General features: G+C 34.8%; 1 protein-coding gene across 6 annotated transcripts in view; it reads left to right on the top strand.

Annotated features, from left to right (window-relative positions):
* Positions 1–20,495, top strand: part of MAP3K7 (mitogen-activated protein kinase kinase kinase 7) — a 48,196-nt gene that overhangs the window by 17,547 nt on the left and 10,154 nt on the right. For 3 of the 6 annotated variants that reach the window (XM_066315149.1, XM_066315144.1, XM_066315148.1), the window contains 7 exons: positions 2,380–2,508; positions 4,764–4,894; positions 5,319–5,400; positions 6,584–6,735; positions 7,344–7,503; positions 10,028–10,108; positions 16,270–16,337. In XM_066315149.1, the coding sequence (XP_066171246.1) occupies positions 2,380–2,508; positions 4,764–4,894; positions 5,319–5,400; positions 6,584–6,735; positions 7,344–7,503; positions 10,028–10,108; positions 16,270–16,337 (803 nt within the window). The remainder of the gene's footprint in view (positions 1–2,379; positions 2,509–4,763; positions 4,895–5,318; positions 5,401–6,583; positions 6,736–7,343; positions 7,504–10,027; positions 10,109–16,269; positions 16,338–20,495) is intronic. The other 3 variants (XM_066315145.1, XM_066315147.1, XM_066315146.1) reach the window with 3 other exon arrangements.

Below are 20,495 nucleotides of genomic sequence, written 5' to 3'. Positions count from 1 at the left end.
ATTAAATTAAATTGTATAAATAGGTGATTTTTAATTATTATTTTAGAAATAAACTATTAAACAATCAGTGTTAAAGCTAGATTTTTTTTTGGTGAAAAATCTTAATCTAAAATGGATGTAAATAAGTGTATTATAGTAGGGATTTAGATTTCATATCTGTATCTTCCAGTTCCTGTAGTGTATTAATCCAGCAAAGTGGAACAAAGAAATCTTGTAATGCAGTTATTGTTGGACAGCAGCAAGAAGCCTTTAGTTTATAGTTGTTTTTATGTACTTTTAACTGAAAGCATTTACTCATAAATAGACAAATATAAAAAGAAAGAATCTAGTATGATGTATCTTCTACTATGCGGCATATAAAATACTCTTGAAACAATCATTAAACTACTAAAATAACCACTTCAAATGTCAAAATTGTGAAAAATTTCTTTGCTTGTGTTACTGCATCAAAATTCAACAGTGGAATAAAGGCTACTATTAATATGTTGCTGTTATAGGTACTAAGGTTTCTAGATGGAAACAGTAAAAGCACGAAAAGCATCCATTTCAGAACATGGCACTTAGTGAAGTAGTTGGTGTAATATTAAGATTTTTTCCCCCAATTTTAAACAATATGGGACCTAAAGCCTTGTACAGGTCAAATAATCTAAATGGAAATAATATGATACAGATCAGGATGAAGTAAAAGACAGCAATTCCAATTCAGAACTCCTATTAGAAGAAACTTAAATTAAAATTGCTTTGGTAAAATTGGACTAATTGAGGAATTATTGTGTCTATACAGTCTTAGTCTCTCATATAAGGGAATAATACAGGATATTGTCTCACTTCCTTTGGACTCTCACTTTTTAGAATTAGTCCAAGACTTCTCAGCTGCAAAGTAGAATTTCATTGCTCAAATAGTGGAGTAGCACTACTTTAGTTTCATAGGCTGTGCGTTACAGGAGTGCTGTGACTGCATAGATGAGACTGTTTTGCTTCCCTTAGTGGTCTATCATTGTTTACATGACTTTTTTCCCCACTATCTTTGAAAATAAGCTGACTGATAAAGCTGACTTTGTTTTTCTTCTTTGTACCTTTTGAACTCATTAGCCACATTCAGCTACTCTGATAACAGGTAAAGAGTTTTTGAGATCCACATTTTTTGAGAGTTTTGTAAAGTCCATATTAGTGCCTTCACTTAAAGAGGGCTTGTGGCTCATGCTTGTCTTGCAAACTGGCTGGACTGCAAGAGCTGGCCAGAGAACAGTGTTTGCCTTGCACGGTTTGTCAGAGGTATGGGGGCAGTGGATGGAGCCTGTTGCAAACTGTTGCTATGTGGTGTGTATACACATGAAACTTGACGTCTTTAGTTCCACTGTTAGTGAAATGATTTGTCTGAATAAGCTTTCTGATTAGGTATAAATAAAAAAAATCTCTTTATGCCAATTTTAATCTTTGTTTGAAGAGAGATGAGCAAATCTCCTATAATTTATATTCACATATTTATTCTCGTATCATTAGCCATTCACATATCTTCCTAACATTTGCATGAGTTATGGTTACAAAGCATACTTTATTTCTTTGTAGCTTCTGAACATTTTTATTTATTATTCTATGTCACCTACCTGTCTTGAGCACCTGAGGAGTCTTAGAAATACTGAACTTCTGGTCAAAGAATTTTAATTAAGTAATGACATTACAAAAAAAATAAAAGAAGAATAAACCAGGAGGAAATCAGATGGTGAGGAATTGGGGACTCTCCTGAATTTGTTCATATGGTAACTTAGTAGTTCTTCTGAAGACTGTAATTAATAAAGAGTAATGGATATGACAGATGCTACAGGCTGGCATATTGTCACCAAGGTTGGAAGAAGTGAATTGAAGAATATTTAGAGGAAGCAAAAATAATCAATTAGATCATGAATGCAACAATTTTTTTAAACCTAATAAATTGTGATTTATATTATATAAGGGAACTGATGCATTTTATCATTTCAAGATGACTCCAAGGATTGAGTCCCAGAGAGGGGCATTCTTTAACAGTCAAACTGTCAAGTGATTTCTGACTGAAGTTAGCATGAATCAGCCAGCTTTAGAAAACTGGTTTTTTTTCAGTGTAATAAATGTGAAGTGAAAGTAAGTATGTAAAGCTATTTATTTACTGGACAAGATGCCCAGGGGACTGGTGGAGTCGCCATTCCTGGAAACATTGAAGAAATGACCCAACATGGTACTTAGTAACACTTGATTAGTTGACATTGTGGTGTTTAGTGAAAGGTTGGATTCAGTGATCTTGGAGCTCTTTTACAGCCTGGATTCTGTGATCTGCTCAAACTATATATCTTTTTAATGTGTTACAAAGAAAAGAGTCAAATTATATTGATGGCTTTCTTCCAGGTAGCAATTACAGTGAAAAATGTGACGTTTTCAGTTGGGGTATTATTCTCTGGGAGGTAATCACCCGTAGGAAACCTTTTGATGAAATTGGTGGTCCAGCTTTCCGAATAATGTGGGCAGTTCACAATGGTGAGTTGAAAATACTTTTCAACTTTTATTTCATTGAAAAATGATACATTTGAAGTTGTGTATATGACCTATAAATTTGCTACATGCTCTTAGCTGTACAGCTTTAAGTCCTAGTGTTTCTTGTTTGTGTAAGTACTGTACTAGTGTCTCTATTCTGTGCTTCATTAAATATGTGTTTTTGTCACAAAGACTAAATAGTTAGACACTGCCACTTTTGTGTCAGTGTGGGTCTTGAGTTACTTGGCTGCAGCAGTGCTTGTAACTGGTCTATGAACAAAGAAGGGAACAAAGAAGGATAAGGAGCTGTCTCCTTGTTATTAGAACACTCCATTTTAAAAGCAATCTGAGAAAAACCTGCTACCTGGCTGAATGATGATTTTATTAGCTACATTGTCTTTCTTTTATTTTTTTTAATTGAACCATCTACAAGAAATGTGCAATTTTACGTAATTTAATCTGTGTTTAGAAATGTAAGAAGCTTTGAGACCTCCTTCATGGCCATTAGTCATTACAAATGTTACTTTTGTTTTTCATCTGTGGTGTTTTGGGTTTGGGGTTCTTTTGGGGGTTTGAATGGTTTTACCTTTATATCTAGGTACCTGCACTCATAGAGCAGTGCTCTGCTGTGCTAGGTACTAAACAGAACAGATTTTCAGGAGCTTAGACTATGAACAGGATACAGTGGTTGTGTTCAAATGGACTGCTTTCTTTAAAGCAGTGGTGTAACATTGGTCAGTGTAGTAGACTGTAGTATCTTCAGGTTAGAGGTGTAACTTTTTTACTGCTGTGCTTTTAGGTACCGTGGCAAAACAGGTTTTTTGAGTAATAAAGTAATGATAGTGAAATAGTTCAGTGAATGTCTGCAAAGAGTTTCTGCCATTTGTGAGAGACAACATCAAAGCAAGCACCAACTTTTTGGAAGAAAAAATTAACAGGCATTGAAGGCTGGTACTCTGCCCAAGTGTCATTGCTTCAGTAGTAAATGATAGAAGCATAAGGTGAGCACAGGCATATCCTGTTCAAAGAAGAGAATAGGGCAGATAGTGATAGAGTCAATTAATATTATAGTCTTAATAATGCACAAAGAGAGATGCTTGCAAATACCATTTTTGAATGAAGAATGAGATTCTCCAGCTTTTCAAGGACATTGGACATTGAGATTAAGAGTGATAAGTGCCTTGCATAAAAGCATTAACTGTAAAACTGAGTGAAAATCTAGTGGTAAATCAGGAAGCCTCAGTAAGGTGTGGGACTTGAAATACTTGAAAATTCCCTATCTAAACCTACTTTTGCTTTAAAATTGTATCTTTTTTATCTTTTCCCATTTTCTTTTTCCTTCTTCAGAAGGAAGTGTTAGTGCACTTCATCTCTTCTTAAAACTATTGTGGCATTCTTACTTCATGTATTACTTGTTCGGTTGAATATATTATTAAATACTTACTGCTTTCTTTGCAAACCATCACCGTGTCTCATATATCAAACACAACTGGTTGTCCATTAACTGTTCTCATTGAAATTATAGTAAGAGGAGAAACTTGAAGCAAAAACCAGCTGAATAGTTATACAATAATTGAAGTAAAATGTTATTAAAAATGAGTGTAGGCTGTGAAAAAGTCACACAAAACTGGTAGTTCCAGTGCCTAATAATTTTTCAGGATGTCTTTAGGAGAAAAATCAGGTTTTAAAGATACTATAAGACTTCTGAGTTAGTTTGGGGTTTTTTGTGTTTTTTTTCTTTTTTTTTGTTTGTTTGTTTTGTTTTTTTTTTGTTTTTTGGGGTTTTTTAGATTTTTGGGGTGTGGGGTTTTTTGCAGGGGTGTGGTTTTTTGGTTTTGGTTTTGGTTTGGGGGGTTTTGTTTGTTTGCTTGTTTGTTTTTCATATTTTTCTTGTGAATACAGCATTAGGAAGCAAAGACTGTTATTACTTGCTTCCCAGTTTGGCCTAGGACTTTATTCTTCAGAAAGAAGTAACATTTCATTAGCCTTTGTAATATGCTGTATTACATAGTCAGTGAATGTATTTAAACATGTACTGAAGGAAAAGTTAAATTTTTTTTCTACTGCTGCTGTGTAGTGCACAGAACTTTTCTTGTCAGTCTTTGTAAGAGAGAACATTAAGTACAAGCCAGTTCATCCAGACTACAATTAACTCTGCATTTTCCTTTATTTATTAAAATTCTGGAGAGAGATCAGACACTCAGTTGTTTCCAAGTCTGTTTAAAAAATGTAAGGGTGTTTTCTAATTTCAATTGCAGGTACTCGGCCACCACTGATCAAAAATTTACCTAAACCAATTGAGAGTTTAATGACCCGCTGTTGGTCCAAGGATCCCTCACAGCGGCCGTCCATGGAGGAAATCGTTAAAATAATGACACACTTGATGCGGGTATAAAAATTTATTTAAGTATTTTAATCATTTCTTAAACTATTAAGCTGGGAAATTGGTTTACAAAAGGTATGCTTTTCATCCCACTCCAAAGGTGGGCTTGCATATATTCTTTTGCCTCTCTCTTTTTGACAAAAATTACCAAGTTATTGTAGTAGAGAAGAGAAATAATTTGTCTTTTTTATATGTATTTTTTAATATATATACACCATCTTTGGAGGAGTATAATAACTCATAATAAATTTCAAAAAATAAACAAAGGTGTATCTAATGTATTAAATTATTAAAAATAATTGCATTCCTTTATCTTCTAAATAAATTGTTATAAATGTAATACATACTTTGCACTTCTTAGGTACTATTTAAATAATTTAAAGACAGTTGTTAATTACTTTTTTATCAAATAATTACTGCTTTTTCACAGTACTTTCCAGGAGCTGATGAACCTCTGCAGTATCCTTGCCAGTATTCAGATGAAGGCCAAAGCAACTCTGCCACTAGCACAGGTATATTTGTGTAAGTTAGAGAAGAACAGCAAGATGAAATGATGCAGATAGATTATAAAGCACATTTTTACATTGATTTTGAACTCAAAATGGAAAAGATTTCCAAAATCTTAAGCATCAGCAGACCTTATTTATTTTGTTAAAGCCTCATACCACATCATATTTAGTGTTCTCAGTCAAATGGTTTTGCTGAAGAAAATGGTTGTGTTGAAGAAAAAGCTTATAATAAAAGCTATCTCCAAATGCCCATATTCAATGTCTCCATTTTTTCCTCATGAATGTTGCTAGCAATTGACACCATTAGCTCATATGTAATGTTTAGGAGTTGTCAGTTTAAAATTTTTCACTATTCTTGAAAGTTGCACCTGCTTTAAGTTGCAATCTCCACACTTTAAACTTGCATTTGTTTTATGATAAGTTGTAGTAAATACAGTCATTTAATAAGTGCAAAAAATCACTCAAAAGGTAGATGGAACAAAACATGGGCTAGACTTTCAGGTAGTTTTGCCCTCAAAGAAATCCTTTTAGTAATAAAAGAAAAAGATGATTTCATTTCCTCATTGTTTCAGAGTACCTTTTTTCCATTTAAGTAGTTTTTAATCTTACATGTCTTCAGCTTCCTCTGCTTGGTTGGATTATTTTTTATGTCCAAAGAAATTGCTGCTACTTTGGATAAAGCCTCAGTGGCTACTTTGCAATTTTGTGAGCTTTATATTAACAAAATCTTTCCAGCTTTAGCATTTCACTGACGTTATTAGTTTTTCTCCACCTCTCAGCACATGATTTTAAGCCATAATTTTTCACTTCAAACTGTGAATATATGTTGGCTGATATTTTTCAGGTATTTGTGCTCCTTTATAGTTAATGATAGTCTTTGTCATTAATTGTGAATGAGGTTGCTGTTGTGTTGTTAATATAACAACAGCTACCCTAGCAATTTCAAAGAGAGGTGAAGATTGACTTCAGAATGTTATCATATTATTTAGTTGCATTTTTTTTTCCACTCCTCATGCTTCTTATACTAATTACTCTGGAGCAGTCTTGCAACTGATCTTTCATTATAAGTTTTCAAAAGTGTTGCTTTAAAGGCAAGTCAGACTTCTGAGAGCTTTCCTGGAAAGAGATGCCCTTCAATATTTTTAGTGAACATTCTCAAATGCTTTTCATTGTTCCCGGTTTCTAGGTTCATTCATGGACATCACTTCGACAAACACCAGTAACAAGAGCGATGCTAACATGGAACCAAGTGACTTCCAAGGAGCTTCTACCAATGACACTATTAAACGTTTGGAATCAAAATTGGCACAGCAAATCAAAAATACAGCCAAGCAGCCGGTAAGCCAACCTGTGTAATTTTGAGCCATAGCAACAAAATGGACATGGGTTGTAAGTGTTGCATCTGCTCTGAAACCTGTATCCTCATTCAAAACAGTGCAATATTTTGATCCAGTTAGTTATAGTTATATGAAAAGGGACAGAAAAACGTTGTATGATTCCAAAAAGGTAAACTGGAAGGCTCCTGTAAGATCTGCAATGAAATGTAAAAAACGGTTCATGGTATTTAAAGGGATTTATTAGATTAAAAAGATAACTTTGAAAATTGCTGCTTTAATTTATAACCTAAATATTAGTATGACATGAAAGGATTAAACATTTAGGTGAATTTTGAAAATACCTTGGTTTATTTCAAGTAGAATGCAAAAATACAAAGATTCTCTTACATTGGCCTAATTCTCGTGATTGTTTTATCTGTGTGAAGTTAGATTATTTTCAAAGCTGCAGATATTTCATTTGTATATACCAATATTAAATTTTTGCCATTTATTGTGTTATAAATTTGAAATCTTGTAACTTTGAAAATGCACATTGTAGGAACATACTGGTGCATATTATGGAGGGGCTTCTGCAGAATTTTCTGTTCACCAAATGTGACTGTTAAACAGGGTGATCCTGGCCGCTTGAGCTTACCCCCATCTCGTGGGAGCAGTGTTGAGAGCTTGTCAGATGTTCGTGCACGACCACCATCAGCCCTTGTTGCTGGAGAAGCCAAAAGGATGAGTGCTGACATGTCTGAAATAGAAGCAAGGATAGCTTCCATCACAGGTAAAATTTAATGATATTTGGGGAGTAGACTAAGGAATTGGAAAGAAAGGAAGGAAGAAGGAAAATGTAAAACATGCATAGTCTTACAGAAAGTTGACAACAGTAGCCATATGAAAATACTCTAAGCTATTGCTGTAGTCTTGATTGTCCTTTATTAATTGTGGGGTGAAACTGCCTTTATTTATGGTTATACACTCATCAAGAGTGAGTATTTTAATTGAGTATTTGAAAAGTTTTAGAGATCTTGTTGAAATAGATTTTTACCTTCTTAAAAATGCATTATGAGATTTCTAAATATGAGTCCTATTCCAAATGCACAACTTTCTCCTTTTTATAACATTTACTCCAGGGTTATCTCTGTAATACTTTTGAAATTAAGAGGTAGGCTTGAAGTTCAGCATGTGCCCAAATAAGTTCAAAAATCTACTTTTACAGATTTCAGAATGAGAAACGTGATTAGATTTTATTCACCAGGTTAAGGAAGCATTGTCTTTTGTTAAAAAAACAGCTACAGGTGTTTTGCCAGGTTTCCTTCAGATAGAAACTGTAATTTCTACACCCTTAATTTTTGAGACAATTAGAATTTATCTGTAAGTATAAATACATAATTTTATGGTGAAAGCAATTTTGATTCATCCCAGAAGAGTGAATTAATAAAAATGTGTACACTTGGCAAACACTTTCTTGTCTCTTTTCTTCATCAAAGATATTGCTTGCTAATATGTGTAAACTTCTGGCTTTAAGTTTCATATATGAAAGTTTTTTGTGTTATGGCATATAACCACAGATTTATATAATTAAACAAAATTACTTTGGTTAGTTCAGGGTTATTTAGCTGTTTGAGTATTTTTCTACCAATATGAAAATTAGGGTAGCCAAATAGCTGCAATTAATAAGGAATTATGTATCAAAATTCTGGCTTTCTTGTGCACCATGGCTATTTCATTTTTGTTGTTCATTGTGTTATGATTACTCCAGGATCTTGTTTTACTAAATACTGAGGTACTGAAATAATATTTACCTTGCCCTAAATTTTTTTTATTTTCATGTTTTTATTTTAAAGCCCTATTCCAAAATCTGTCTTTTGTATTGTCAGTCTTTGACTGGATGACTGTGTAGTACATCTCACCCTGAATATCTCTAAAGGTTTCTTAACACAGAAGGCAGCTGTGTACTTACCTGGTAATAACACCATACTGTTTTTATTTTAAAACATGTCAGGACTCACTTTGGTCACTGACATTCTTAATGTAACTTTCTGACATTAGCAGAGATAACCTGGGCCTCCTTTGTATGAGTTTTTAATTTTCCTAGTTTGTCTTCTTGTACATCACTCTGAAATAATAATTACTATTCAGAATAATCTAAGGGCTTTATGGGGTCTTTTTTGTTACAATTGTAGGGTTTCTTTTTCTTTAAATAAAAGTACATATTGAACATACTATTTTTTGGTTTGGGGTTCTTTGGGTATTTTTTTGTGAAATCATTTCATGCAGTAGTGGACTATGAGAAATGAGGTCAAGCACATCTGACCATAACTTTTTCAAAAAGTGGTGAAACAACACTGTCTTTGCTTTCGTTTCTTTTTTTAATCTTGTTTACTCTGTGACAGAAATAATATGCTGTGAACCTGAAAAAAAATTGTATGGCTGGGTGAGGATTTGGCTGTTGTTAAATCAGGTTGAAAATTACTTAATCTTGTTCCATCGTCCTGTAGATTAAATGTAAGAGTAAATCATGTAATGCACATCACCATTACTTAGTGAGATGAATATACTACAGTGTTCTTCCTCTGGGAAATGTATTCAGATTTTTCTCTGAAACGGAACAATTTATCTTAAACTATAGAAATGGTGAAATAAAAAAAAAATTATTAGGTTTTATTCCAAAGTGTATAACATTTCTTGAACATTATTCAAAAATGAAAAAGCTGGTAGTTACATCTAGTTTTCAAAACAAAAAATCTTCACTAGTAGGATAAAAGAGTAACTGGCAGGAATTATATTCAAATGTAATAAAGTAAGCATTTTTTCAGAGGTAGATGGGATTTGCTTTGAAAGGAGGTAATTTAAAGAAACGGAAGTATGTAGCTATTAAACTTTTTAATAAAATAGTCTGTACCCAACACTAAAAAGAAAATGTTAGTTAAGTTCAGGCAGTCAAGATTTTTTTCTGAATATACAGGTGAACTGAAATAATTTAATTTGTTCTCTGTTTGGTTAATTACATTTGGTTTTCCCTTCTGTGTTGCCATGCTGCTTTCTGTGTTTGACTTTTGTGTTGCTAACTATAACTAATTACACCGTGTTGTTATGATGGCTAGTTCTGCATTTTTTGCTTTTTAACAGTTGCTTTACTATGTGTAAGCATGAGTGGAAGGCAATGCAGTTTATTCTGCATGACACATTTTTGCATGAACTCTAGTTTAACCAAGTATATGAACAATGCAGTATTAGGAATTTAATAATTTTGCTCTTGCCATTTTAGTGTTTTGCATGTGTATTGTATATGTGTATTTTTTCAGCCTATTCCAAGCCTAAACGAGGCCATCGTAAAACTGCTTCATTTGGCAACATTCTGGATGTCCCTGAGATCATCATACCAGGTATCGCAGACCAGGTGAACGGGTCAATTGGTTAAGATGCTGGAATAATGATCAGACTGCTAAAATACTTCTTGCTCCAGTTGCTTTAGGACAGGCCCAGAAATTATCCCACTAAATTTTTCATAATGCTTCGGTAAAGACGAGCATGATATTTTATTACTTATATCAGTGAATTATTCAGTCTTCTAATTCAAATTTACTTCTACTGATAAAAGTCTTTTTCCCTTAACGATCTTGATGTTCAGTCTTCTTACAGAGGAAAACTAAATATGCAGTCTTGTACTATTTGGTGAAAATGGACCTTAATTGAAAAATTCTTGTCTAGGTAATTGTTTTGCCCTGACCTTTGTTGTGTTTAGGCTCCCATTTTTAATCAGATAATAGTAGAACAAAAAACTAAGATAAATTATGTACAGAACCTTAAATCCATGCGATATTTGGAATTAAAACATTAACATTCTCTGTAATTCTTATATTTGACTACGCTTTTCTAGGGCTAAAATGTGTGTGCATGAGGTATTGCTGTTGTGTTTAAGTTAATGCAAACCAAAATTACTAGGAGAGGCTTCTAATTGGAAAAAAATTATTATAATCAGGCACCATGGATGGGAATATCATTTGAGACTTTAATGAATAATTCTCATGTATCCCAAGTCTTTTCTCTAGTTAGTAGAATGATGTTTTTCTTTCTTCCATTTCATACTTCTCAAAGCCTAAAAATAAGTATAATCCTTCCCAAACTGGATAGGCATACCATTTACAGTATGCAGGTCACTTCAAAATGATATGTCAAGGGCAGGAAATGCAAGTGACAGTATCTAGAAATCCATTAAAAACTGTGGCACTCCTATTCTAAATTTCTGTCATCTGAGGAAGTTTCCTTGTAAATCTTGATATTGTTAGGTATTACAAAGTTGAATGCAAAAGATAATTTTGTACAAAAGTTTCTTTCAAATAACTTTATTGAAGGTTACAATAAAAATAGAGAATATGAAAAAGTAGATTCCAAAGAGCAATAGCACACATAAAAAGAAAACCTCTCTGCATTGAGGCTAACAAATCAGCAAAAAAGTTTATTAGAGTAGCTTTCCACTGTACCTTTCAAGTGGTCCTGGCCTGCACTGGCAGAAATGAAATCCTGAGAAAGCAAGGAAAGTGAAAGTGAAGACATTTCTCCAGTTTCAGTGTTAACTCATGACGAGAGTCTGGTGGTTAAGCTCTAGAAGCTAATGAGTGCCCTTTGTCTCTATATACTATCTGCCCATACCAACATTGAAGCTTCCAAGAAACCTTGAAACTTTTAGGCAATAATGATGCAGTCAGTGAAATAAAATACCATGTTGTTTTCACAAAACAGACTGTACCAATCTATTGGTTTCTTAGTTAGGCAAAGACAGTCATTAAAAATTCTACACCTGGTCTATTTTAATTGAACTTGACAGGATGGGAATTTTGAGATAATTTGGAATACATATGAAAGAAATAGAAACCTGTAGAAATAAAACAAGAGGTAGGGTTGGAGCAAGCATATTAATGAGTTTCTCAACATTTACTCCCTAATGTATTTAAGTCAAATGAGTAATAATAATAAAAAAATTCTCTGTTAATGTTTTATCAGAAGCAACTATTCTTTAAGGGGAGGATTAGAGTATCACAAAGAGAGAATTTTGCTCTGACTGAATAGAAACAGGGTAAAATCCAGCGTCATGCTCTAACAACAGTTTCTATTAACAAGATGCCTTGGGACCATAGCACATGCATGCAGATTAATCCCAGGCAGTATGCGCCACGAATCTAACGTACTTGTGAAAAACTGTGAAATCATAAGATTCATTTCCAGGAAAGATAAAGAAGCACTGACATTATTAGTGGCCCTTATTGAGTTTGAATCAGGAATTGAACATACTGTTCTGGTCAGCCATATAAAAGAAACATACATGCACTCAAATAATATGAAGGAGAGTTACTAGGGGAAGAGGGGTATAGAGAGTATAAAAACAAATCTGAAATCCTGGCTTTTTGTAGCCCACAAAATGAAAGCTAAGAATGAATATTTTCTATAGATGAATCTGCAGCTGAAAATTAGCAAGAGAGAACTACTTAAGCTAAAAGACAGTATTGGTGCTACAGAAAAAATATGTCTGCAAATAAATCTGGGCTTTATATTGAAAATTTTTTGGTTGTCAGAATGGCTTTCCAGTAATAATCCCAAAGCCAGAAAAAAAAGAGATTAATCATTACATGACAGAATGTGATCATCTGCCCAGTAAACCAATTATATTCATCTGTATATCTCTCACTTGTTTCCTTTCTTTACTCTCTCAGCACAAGGCTCTCAGTTCTGGCCTCTAAACACTTTTTGCTTTCTAGACCCCTAAGCTTCCAATACCCCCAAACATCACCACCATCTCAATCCCACCCAGTTATGTTCCGTAGTATTTCTGCCACAGACCCAGTTCCTCCGGATTTCCCTGGGCTCTTCCCTCGGTGGGGCAAGCAGCTCGTCCCTGTCCTTGGAGCTGCACAAGAGCCGATCTGTGCTGCTGCCTGGAGTTGTGCTGAGCACATGGTAGAGCAGCTGCTGCCCGGGGAGGGGAAGCACCAGGCAGGCATGTTACCGTGAGTCAGCTGCTTTGGCCAGGGCTATTTTGGAAGTATGAGTACTACATCTGCTATCATTGGGGGTTTTCGTAATGTGTTGCCTCAACTGCATTTCAGCCATGAACTGATTATTCTTCCAAGGTCGTAAAATACATACTTTATCAATTAAAGGTAAAATATTGGCAGAAGGGGAAGTTTTTAGAATATATTTGCTCTTCTTTCTAAATAAGTACAATAAGGGTGAATAGAACTATTTGTTCATTTAAGATGCTATTTTGTGTTTCTAGCTTACCTAAAAACTGAAAAATGGGTCAAATAATTCCTCCTTTGTGTAACAACTTAGCAAATGAGTTTGCACTAGGGGTATACAGCAACCAGATAGCCTAGTGATGTATCAATTCTTTTTTTTTTCATTTATAGCATGTATAGTATAGGTTATAAGCACTGACTTCATTTTTATATACATATTCATATATAAAAAATATAAACCTTAGTAAGTACAAAAGGTTTAAGTATCTTCATGTTTAAAGTAACAAAAAAAATCTGAATTCTAGTTTGTATATTTTTTGATGGAAGCTGTTCAAGCAGAATCTAGCAAATATACCTACAAGCATGCTTCTCTTCACTGGCAATGTTAGACATCTCGTGCATTTAGCATGTGTGCATTTGGCTTTGTAATTTTGTCATCTGAAATGTTGCCACAGCGTTACAATTTTTATAGCATTGACACTGCATAAATGATTACTCAAGATAGACACATTCTGTAGGGGGTCTTTAGAAGGTGGATAGGAATTATGGATGCTGTGGATCTGTAGCTTTTCTATCTACTTTTAAAATTGGTGTGTGCCAGAAATCCTGCCCTTGTCTTCCCAGATCACTTCATTCTTCTGGAAATCAGATCAATGTTTTAACTTCTTCAAAATGTCTTATAGCATTGTTACAGTCACTGATCATCCTGCACTGTGAGAGAGGCTTGAGCCCTGTAGGTGTGTAAGGAAGAGAGAGAGCTGTGAGTAAATAAGAAAGTGTAAAAGGAGATGCAAGTATCTACTAAAGGGCAGGGAGAAGAGGTCATAGCTGGTCTGGATATTTGGCGGTTGGGTGGGGGTGGTGATCAAAAGCTTAATATGCTGTACAATTTATTTTTGCCTAGAGTATGTGGGCAGGACATGATGGAAGTTTCCTGTTCCTTTAGAATTTAATTTTAGAAAATAAACACTCTACGTGAAATGGGTTTTTCTGAGGCCATGAAGTATATTTGTAACATTTGCTTTTTAATCTTAAAATCCTGTAAACCTCCAAAAGCCTGACACTGTGCATCAAGTTAGTGTGGATTAACTTCTGTCTATGTACAAATCTCTTAGTTTTTATAATAAGGAATTTTTTTTTTAATAGACATAGAGGTAAGAACAAGATCAAAACTGGGAGAGGAAAACATAATGTACCCATGGTCTTTTCAAATAAATATTTTTGTTGTGTTGTATAGTATATTTTTCAACTGAAATTTGTCTTGAATCTGGAGCAATAAGTATTTGTTGATTCGTAGTCTGTTTCTGCCTTGTTGAAGCTATTTGCCAGATGTCTGCAGTATTATACTAATTAAAATGGCATTGCCTAGTAGAGCTTGCTCTTCCCTCATGCTACTAACTTGAAAATATTTCATTTAAAGGTGTTCATTTTTTACAACAGTAGTTTTGGCCCCTCTTTCCCCCCCGCCCCTTCACTTCCCGCAAGGCATTTTCTTTTCTTTCTTGCACCCCACCCTGATTATTTTAACATTTTGGCAGCCATGTTCTAATATTTCAGCAACACATGTGCTGGGTTCTTCAAATTCACAAATGTTGCTAATCTGAAATGAGAATTTCAGATATTTTTGCAAGCCTATTTCAGCTGAGCTAATTTTATAACAATGTTGTTGAATGAAATGTGCACATAATTTTGTATCAGTTGTGGGTGGATTGCACATATGTTGAATATTGAGATGAGCTGTGGCAGCCAGATGAAGTATCCACAGCGCATAATTCTATTAAATGTATTATCTTGTTTGTTAAATGATTACATAGTGAAAAAGTTCACTGCAAATTAGCAAGTTCAAACTTTTTGACATACATTTGTCATTCACAAGATCCCTAGTATCAAAGTATTAAACAAACTTAGCCATTCTTACTTAGGTAAGTATGTAGTTTCCCTGAATTTCAAAATATCAAGACCAGAGAACTATTGCAGTTCAAATCCATTTGTAGTCAGAGCAGAAAGTGTATTCCTGTTTTAGAGTCCTGCTTGATTTTCTTATATGCTTGTTTCTTATATATTATTCTTCTATAAATTTTAGAACATGACAGATTGATGAAGTGACACTAAACATTTTGTATTGCTGTTTTGTGGTAGTGTGTTCCTACATGTAATGGTACATACATTAAAAAACTTAAAGGCTTATTAAATAATCAATATGAAGTAGTCTTACATTTTTGTAGTAACTGTTGCAATTCAAAACACGTGTCAGGATAGGCTTGGGGTCGTGGGAATGATGCTGAATGAGAAGTATCCAAAAGGTCAGCAATGTGATGCCTTCTGCAGGGCTTTGAAAGAGCTGTGTTGGTGGCTGAGTGCAGGGCCATTGGGCAAGGGGCTGCCACGGCTGCAGTACATATTTCAGATGCTCCCCTCCAGTAGCAGAGTTACGTAATGCAGAGCTAAGAGCAAGAATTTTGAGCATTGTCAGCTGCTACTCAGGACATTTTGGTGTTTCCTTTTGGACAGCTGACCTGCTCTCAAAAGATAATATAAACAATCACTGTAATAAAAATCAAAGTAGCCAGGGGGATTCTGTTGCATAATCTCCTTTTATTTTTAAGGAGATTTTGTTTCCTGAAAATGCCTTTGGTTGCTTGTCAGTGCTAAAATTTAAACTGTTTTATGTAGCTGTCACTGGTGGATAATTGCAAACAGGTGGAAGGAGAAGAGGAAAAGATTACAGCATTGTGCTTCGTAGGTTGATGGTGAGATGTGATTTAGCTGAATGGTCCCCTTTTCACACTTCTCAGAGCATGAGAACAGGACATAGTTTTGTTCCTGTGAAGAAGACAGGAGACCAGAAGGAAGCTCTTTCACTTCTTAGTTTTCCTGAGGGGAGTGGCACGCAAGCAGAAGTCCTTGCTGTGTTCCTTGAGCAAGCCAAAGAGCAACAGGTTAAAGCTGGCAGCCTGTTATCTTCGCGGTTTAGCTTTTAGAAATCCCCATAACGTAACGCACTTGAAATAGATGTCGTCATCAGCTCCTGCCCCGAGTACTAAGCCTGACCAAATACATGTGACAGAAGATGGTGGAGTAGAGTGCAGCAGCTATTCATGTGGTAGGAGTGGTTATTGTATTAGGATGTACTTTTTGTGGACAGGCCAGCATGTTTTGAGTTAAAATTCTGCAGCTGTCTCTCTCTCCCCCTCTCTCACTTTGTCTCTGTGGATTTGTACAAATTCCAAGCTCCTCTGCAACAGTCGCACCCTTCTTATTTTGTTCTGAATATATTTCACTGGTTTGTTTTTGTTTTGTTTTTTTCCCAGCAGGAAACGGACAGCAGAGGCGCAGATCTATTCAAGATCTTAGTGTTGCTGGAACAGAGTCCAGTCAGGTAATGTCCTCATCTCTTCTTTGCCTTTCAGTAAAGTCAGCACCAAATTGGTACTGGGGAACTGATCTGGAAACCTTCACCTTTGATGCTTTCATAGAAATGATGTGGAAGCTTGGCAGAGTGTAGTATTGTTTGTATTGCATTGAAATGCGATTCCATGAGGGTAACTATGAATGAGCTCCAGATGAGAAGCATTTTCTGTATAGCTTATGCAGTATTTGTCACTTTTATGTCGTTTGTTTTTTTTTTTGTATACCGCTTAATTTGGCTGAGGGCACATGTTACACAGGAAAGCCTTTTCATCTCTCTGTATGTAGAAAACAATTCTAATTGCTACTTATTGTGTAAAACAGTTATATAGAGACTCACTTTCTGCATGAAAATATAAAGCATGTGCATCAGTATAATAAATGGCATAATAATGATTATTATCAATCTCTGAATCCTGAATAGTAAATTACAGGGATATCTCTCTATTTCTTGTGAAAGGTTTACAGCAGGTTACAGCAGGGTGTTGTCACAAAGTTTTGTTTAAAAAAATACTGTCTCAAAAATATATTTTATAATAACATAGCTATTTGTGTGGTATTGTAAATGCCATGGTAACAGAAACAGTGTTATGCTACATAACATGCTCCTAGTTACATTTCAGTTTTAAATGAGAAAAGTATAGCTAATACTTCATTCAGTTGTGTATTTGTGTTTTTAATTGCTTCAATAGTTCACAAAGGCTATTTGGTCCTTAGTGTGAATTGGCAATGTTGAGATCCTACTATTATTTGAGTGTGGGATAGTGGCACTTAGAATATTCATCAGGTTTTCTTCTTAAACAACCTACTGCAATAACCTAAAGTAGGTGGTAATTCTTGGGGGGTGTAATTATCAGGGAGATAACCTTTGATTTTTCTTTAATTTCACAGAGTGTGATAGCCACAGAAAACTCATCAATCCCGTAGGTGTTAGTAAATTTACTGTGTACATCTATCAGAAAATAACAAGTCTACATAATACATTTTAATATCTTCAGAGAAGACAGGTTTGTTAGAAAGAAATAATATGCAAAATTTAGGGACTAATTTAGCCTATTCATTTAATTGTAAAATTAAAATTATGCAAGACTTGGGAGGAAAATTAAGTGACAATACATCAGTTATACCAAATTGCACTGATTGATGTATGAATATATTTAATTATAGCTTTTTTATTTAAAAGTTTTCATTCTGTTCATTTTAATGAATGGTTGATATTTCAGATTTTCATCATTTGCTTCATATCTTAATAACTATTGTAATCTTTCTTTGAAAGCTGTTCTACTGCTTGTATGGGTGTCTTAGCTAAGTTGTCCTTGTGAACAGAAGGATACAGAAATTTCGTTTTGTGTCAATTTCTCTGTAGAAGTACCAGAGTCACATTTTATGTTCTTGCTTCTGATAATGTATATATTGCAAATGTAAGTGGAAGAATTACAATTATCTGTTCTATCCTGCAGTTTCTTTGGAAACATTATGGTAAAATCTGGAAAATACAATATTTTAACACGCATGAAAAACACAGTTTCAAAGACATTTTTGCACTCTCCATATAAACAAATAATAAATGTTTATCCCCTTTTTCATGTGAGGAGAGATAGAAAAGTCTGCTGAAACTAACACTAACTTTTGATGTACACATGCTTGTATATTAAAAAATAAAATTGGAAAACAATGAAGAAAGAGCACAATGTAATTATGGCTAAATACTTAAGATTGATCTTTATGGGTTTCTGTAGGTCTGGACCTCAGTGGCTTGATTTTTTTATTAAAAATTTTGAACTGCTATCCATGTAAGCAATCTACAAGCCAAAGCAGAAAAAACGTCTTTGTGGCATAGCTCTGGTCAGTTTATCCAGTCTCCCCATATGCACCATACCATATATAGGTTATCCTTTCTAATGTGAAAACCCCCTTCCCCCTCCCTCCCTTCATTGCAAGCATCCTTCTTCCCTGCATTCCATTCTCCCTGACACCCACTCCGTGGCACAGCCTTCTTCACCAAGCAGCCATGGCCCCATGTGCCTCTACTCCCTCACCCAGGCCGTGAAAGGCCCTATCCCACTCAAAATTGAAGGATTGCCAGAGTGCCTCTTTTCTGACTTTTAACTATTTGTCACAGTAAAGCTGATCAGAAATATTTTTATTGAACGTATTTTTCCTGAAAATCGCTGCTGTGTCAATAGAAGATGATTCTGTTACAACTACTGGTTTTAATTAGAAAGGTTTTTCCAATTCAAAATGGAGTTTTTCTTAAGGTGAAGGAACACACCAGGCTTGTATATAAATATTCAAATATATGCATATATATTATTAATCAATATATAATTAAAAATATATATGCAAATAAATATTTAATAATACACATACCAAAGTTTGGGTGGTTACCTGAAAGGAGTGGACCAAGACTCTTGGTCCTGTGTACTTGTTTGTCTGTTTTCATTTGACCACTTTGTACATTTTATGATTATATGTCTATTTTATGTCTGTGTGCTCTGAGAAGAATTTTTTTGTGGCTTGTATGGCTCACAGTTACTGTGTTTAAGTTGTTCAGTTGTAAGGCACTTCAGGGTATTGCTTTTACTGGTCTTCTCAACAGCAGACAGTAATAGTGCTTTGCAGAGGGTTGTACTACTCAGCATCAACAGTTTAGATAGGAAAATTTGCTAGGTCAAAGCTTTTCCATTTTGGATCAGCTGTTAGAATGATTTACTGTTTAGAACACGTTTAGGTCTGAATTTTCACAAATTTTAGCCGTTGGTGACCTTAGACTGGTCCTTACTCCTAGGGACATGAGCAGTACTGGTGCAACTGTCCCTTCTAGAGTCAGATGCTACATTTTCATTTGTTTCTGTTCATATACTGTGATGTTCTGTTAATTTCTCTTTTTTTGAAACTAAATGGTTTCTTCTGCCTATTTCCCTGTACATGCACTTCAAAACATTTAGTGTGTCATCTGTCTAGTGCTGTTGCTCTTGCCTAAACACCTTTGTAACATAGAAACAGATGTGCAGTCTCTTAACTACAACTACTAATATTTTTGGAGATTTGAAGGAACACAGCAAATTGCTACTTATGCTGCATGCAGTCTTTACAAAATTTAATGTTTTATACAGATACTGAGAAACATCTGGCATAATGACCCAAGATCTGCAGGTTGTGATCTGATGCCCAGTGTAGTATCCATCTCCTTGCATGTGTATCTTTTATTGGTTTGGGTTTTTTGTACTCATCTTTCACAGTACTATCATAAATATGAAAACTAACTACTTCCTCTTTTAAGCATTTGTTTTGTTTTGTTTTGGGATTGTTGTGTTTTGGGGGAGAGAGGGTGTCATAACCATAACTGGGCCTTCATAACTCTTGAGGTTTACTTTGAAGTGAAAAAATTACTATATTAAAGACAACCATGTACTGACATGAAGCGTTGAGAAGCAAGGTCAGAATGTATGTACCCACACGCATGCAAGTTAAGTGGGATAATTTTGGGATCTGATATTACACAGATGAATCATTCTGTCCATGAGATTGTGAAATTTGTCACAGATGCACATTTGGGTTTTTTCCTCCCCTTTCACAGCAACATAAAATTCACAGATGAGATGAGGAAACAGGACTAGTAATGATGATCACTTGAAATTGTGTTGCGTATTTAAAATTAACTTCAGGGAGGATTATTCCTCAGTGTGCCAACTTTTCAAGACTGTAAGTCTTTGAGATATAGAAGCTAAGAATGCCATGTGGGTTTGACCACCTGGCAAAGATGATTTGAGAGAAACCTGGTAGCAAGTCTTGATGAAGCAAGGATGAAGGAGTAGCAGAATCTGATTGCTAAAGTCCAGACATTGGTTTAGCAATCTGGACTAAATTGTCAGAGGAGCTGCTGTCCAGGTAGCCTAAAGCATCTCACTCAACACACACTCATACACTGTAATCTAACCAGTGTTCAGTTTGGGAAACTTCCCTTCAGTTTCATAGTGCTTTTTATGCTTCAGATGTGATTCCCTCATTTCTATATCTACTGATTTTCATGTAAATAATAGTATCAAGGAAATGGTTTTTTGGTTGGTCAATCAAAACAATCTTGTAAAGCACTGGGAAGTTACTGTAACTAGAATATTTCTCAGGT

This window comes from Sylvia atricapilla, chromosome 3 (assembly GCF_009819655.1).
Source record: "Sylvia atricapilla isolate bSylAtr1 chromosome 3, bSylAtr1.pri, whole genome shotgun sequence".
Lineage (NCBI taxonomy): Eukaryota > Metazoa > Chordata > Aves > Passeriformes > Sylviidae > Sylvia > Sylvia atricapilla.
This window is presented reverse-complemented; position numbering and strand designations above follow the sequence as displayed.